This window comes from Lolium perenne, chromosome 7 (genome assembly GCF_019359855.2).
Source record: "Lolium perenne isolate Kyuss_39 chromosome 7, Kyuss_2.0, whole genome shotgun sequence".
Classification (NCBI taxonomy): domain Eukaryota; kingdom Viridiplantae; phylum Streptophyta; class Magnoliopsida; order Poales; family Poaceae; genus Lolium; species Lolium perenne.
In genome coordinates, this window is record NC_067250.2 from 55926828 (window position 1) to 55929459 (window position 2632).

The window sequence follows — 2632 nt, forward strand, 5'->3', positions numbered from 1 at the left end:
CGTTTGTGTGTCTGTCTCTTGATTGATCATGTGCTGTATTGCGTGTATACCTTTGCTGTGATGCTGCTGCCTGTGCTGCCGCTGCTGCTTGTTCTGCTGCCTCTGCTGCCTTTGCTGCAATTTCTGCTTTCATTGTTTCACATCCTGTTTTGTTGTGTCCTGATCTTTTGCAGTGGCTACAATTTATTTGTCTAGTTTTCTGTCTTTTTTCTGAACCTGACATCATTCGGTCTCCTCTTTTTCTTCCTCTTCTGTCAGGCATTGGTGGGTCACGAAATATTTCGTTGCTAGCTGTTTCTTCATCGTGTAGTTTTTTGGCTCCTTCATCTTCTCTTATTGCTGCCAACACTTTTGTTTCCATATCACGCATACACTGAATCATGACATTATATGCTTTGTCATTTGGGCACGCTCTGTTGCAAAGTTCTGCCATATGGCTCATCACACCGGCAAATTTTAGTGTTTCGTCTCCGCAAGAAGCATCTGCGACATTTCCTAATGTTGCGAGTTCCATGTCTATGTCTTTTCTCCATCTTTGAATCACAAAACTCTCTGGCAAATCATTGATCTCCATGTGAACCATTGCTTTTATTACATGGCAGCAATGTATACCATCCCTCTGCATCTTCTTGCAGGAACACATGAAGTTTTTTTTTCATCGTCAAACGTGACGTCAAAACACTCCCTTTTGAATTCCATGTGGTCGTAGGATTTCACTATTCTTTTCAGCCGCAGGTGGCGACCAGGTTCAAGTGATCCTTCTACCTTGAATGCTGTGTTGTTTGTGATCTCGATCTGGAACTTCTCGAATATGTCATGTGTGAATTGTTGAAGAGCTTGCTTCTCAAACGGGTGTCTTGTTACTGCTTTTGCTGTTTTCAGTGTTGATATGAGCTTCTTCTTGTCCAGGGCGGATAAGCACTTGTCTTGTATAACCTCGTACTGTTCAAGGAACATTGTTATTGTGTCTGTGTGCTGGCTATAGCATTTCCACATGTTATTTGTGCTCTCGCTCCTTCCTGTGCTTGATGAGAATGGGTAAAATTTATCCATGAAGTACGCTGGTACCCACCTGTGTCTTATCCTGTATAACTTGCTTAGGTGTTCTTCTCCCCCAGCATTGTAATCGTTTATCACTTTATTCCATCCCATTTCGAACTCAGCTGGTGTGAATGCGTTCTTTGCAACGTACATTAGCATTTCCGACATTCCTGGATTTTTTGCAAAGAAGGTGCTCTCTTTCTGACTCATCTTGGTCACGATATGGAAGTAGCAGTTCCTGTGGGTTGTAGACTTTAGAACTGTTTGTATTGCTTTCTTCATTGCTTTGTCTTGGTCTGTTATTATTGTCTTTGGTTCTTTTCCACCCATGGCCTGAACAAATGTTTCAAGCAGCCATATGAATGTATCTATTTTTTGATCCTTGAGCAGACCAACGGCAAACAGTACTGTGGCTCCGTGATTGTTCACCCCAACTATAGGAACAAACGGTAGGCCATACTTATTTGTGCTGAAACTTGTGTCGAAAGATATGTAGTCACCGAACAGCTTGTAGTTCATTACGCACATTGCGTCCATCCAAAACAGGCTGCGAACTCTTTTTTCACTGTCTATCTCCTTGTCATGATAGAAGCTTGCACGTTTTCTGCAGTGTCTTGAAGCGTTCCAGGCACTTCTGAATGTCATGGTCCTTTTCAATTTGTTGTTGTTGACTCTTTATGTTGCTTAGATCGACAGCATCGAATGGTATTCCACGGAATTTCCCTCTGATCGACCGGAAGATTAACATCATCTTCCTTGGTGGCAGACGTCCCATCTGTAGTAGATGAATTAATCTCCTGTCGAGATCAGTCATCCTTTTGTGACATTGTGCAAACCTAATGAGATAGTCTGTTGGTTCTAGCGGATGGTTGTGTTCTAAGTGAACCTTCTTGATGTACCAGTATCCATCAAATTTTCTTACAATTATGTGTGCTTTACAGCCAGTCTTCAGTAGTATGTTTGTTCTCCTCTGCGACGATGCTTTGGCATCTGTGTTTGTGCATCCTTCCTTGTTACATGTGAATGTTTGCATGTAAATTTCTCCGTTTTTTCCTGATCTCTTGCTGCTGAACTTCTTCACTGCAAATCCTTCCTTCCTTGCATACAGAGCGTATCTATAGAATGCATCGTCTCTTGTTTTGAAGTGGGCACCTTCCTTTGGTATAGCTGCACTGATAATCTCTTCAACTGCTGGGTAGTCATCTGTGTTGAACATCTTGTCCATTTCCTCTTTCATCTTTGTTGGAGGATCTGGATTTATTTCTGGATCATCATCCTTCAGTTCTTCTTTTGTTTCTTGTACGTTTAGTAGCTTGTTCCTCTGAGGACGAGTTTGATTGTCCTGTGCTGTGTTTCTGCGATGATGAATAAGCTTCCTTTTGACTTGTTTCCTTTGAGGCACTTGTTTCTTCATCGGTACTTCCCATTCCTCTGGTTTCCTGAATTCATAACATTTACATTGTGCATCAGTTTTGTAAGATGGTGTTCCAGAGGTCTATATATTTTAGTGTTTATTTCCACATATAACACAGCGTGGACTGTTTTAAAAATCAAAATTACGTACCTGGTGATCGATGATTTTATTTCCCGA

The 2632-nt window shown here is 41.5% G+C and overlaps 1 protein-coding gene across 1 annotated transcript; it reads right to left on the minus strand.

Annotated features, from left to right (window-relative positions):
- Positions 1-591: 591 nt before the first annotated feature.
- LOC139833586 (protein FAR1-RELATED SEQUENCE 5-like) lies at positions 592-1569 on the minus strand. Its single transcript, XM_071823901.1, has one exon. The coding sequence runs from the start codon at positions 1567-1569 to the stop codon at positions 592-594; it is 978 nt and encodes a 325-aa protein (XP_071680002.1).
- Between the last annotated feature and the right edge of the window lie 1063 nt (positions 1570-2632).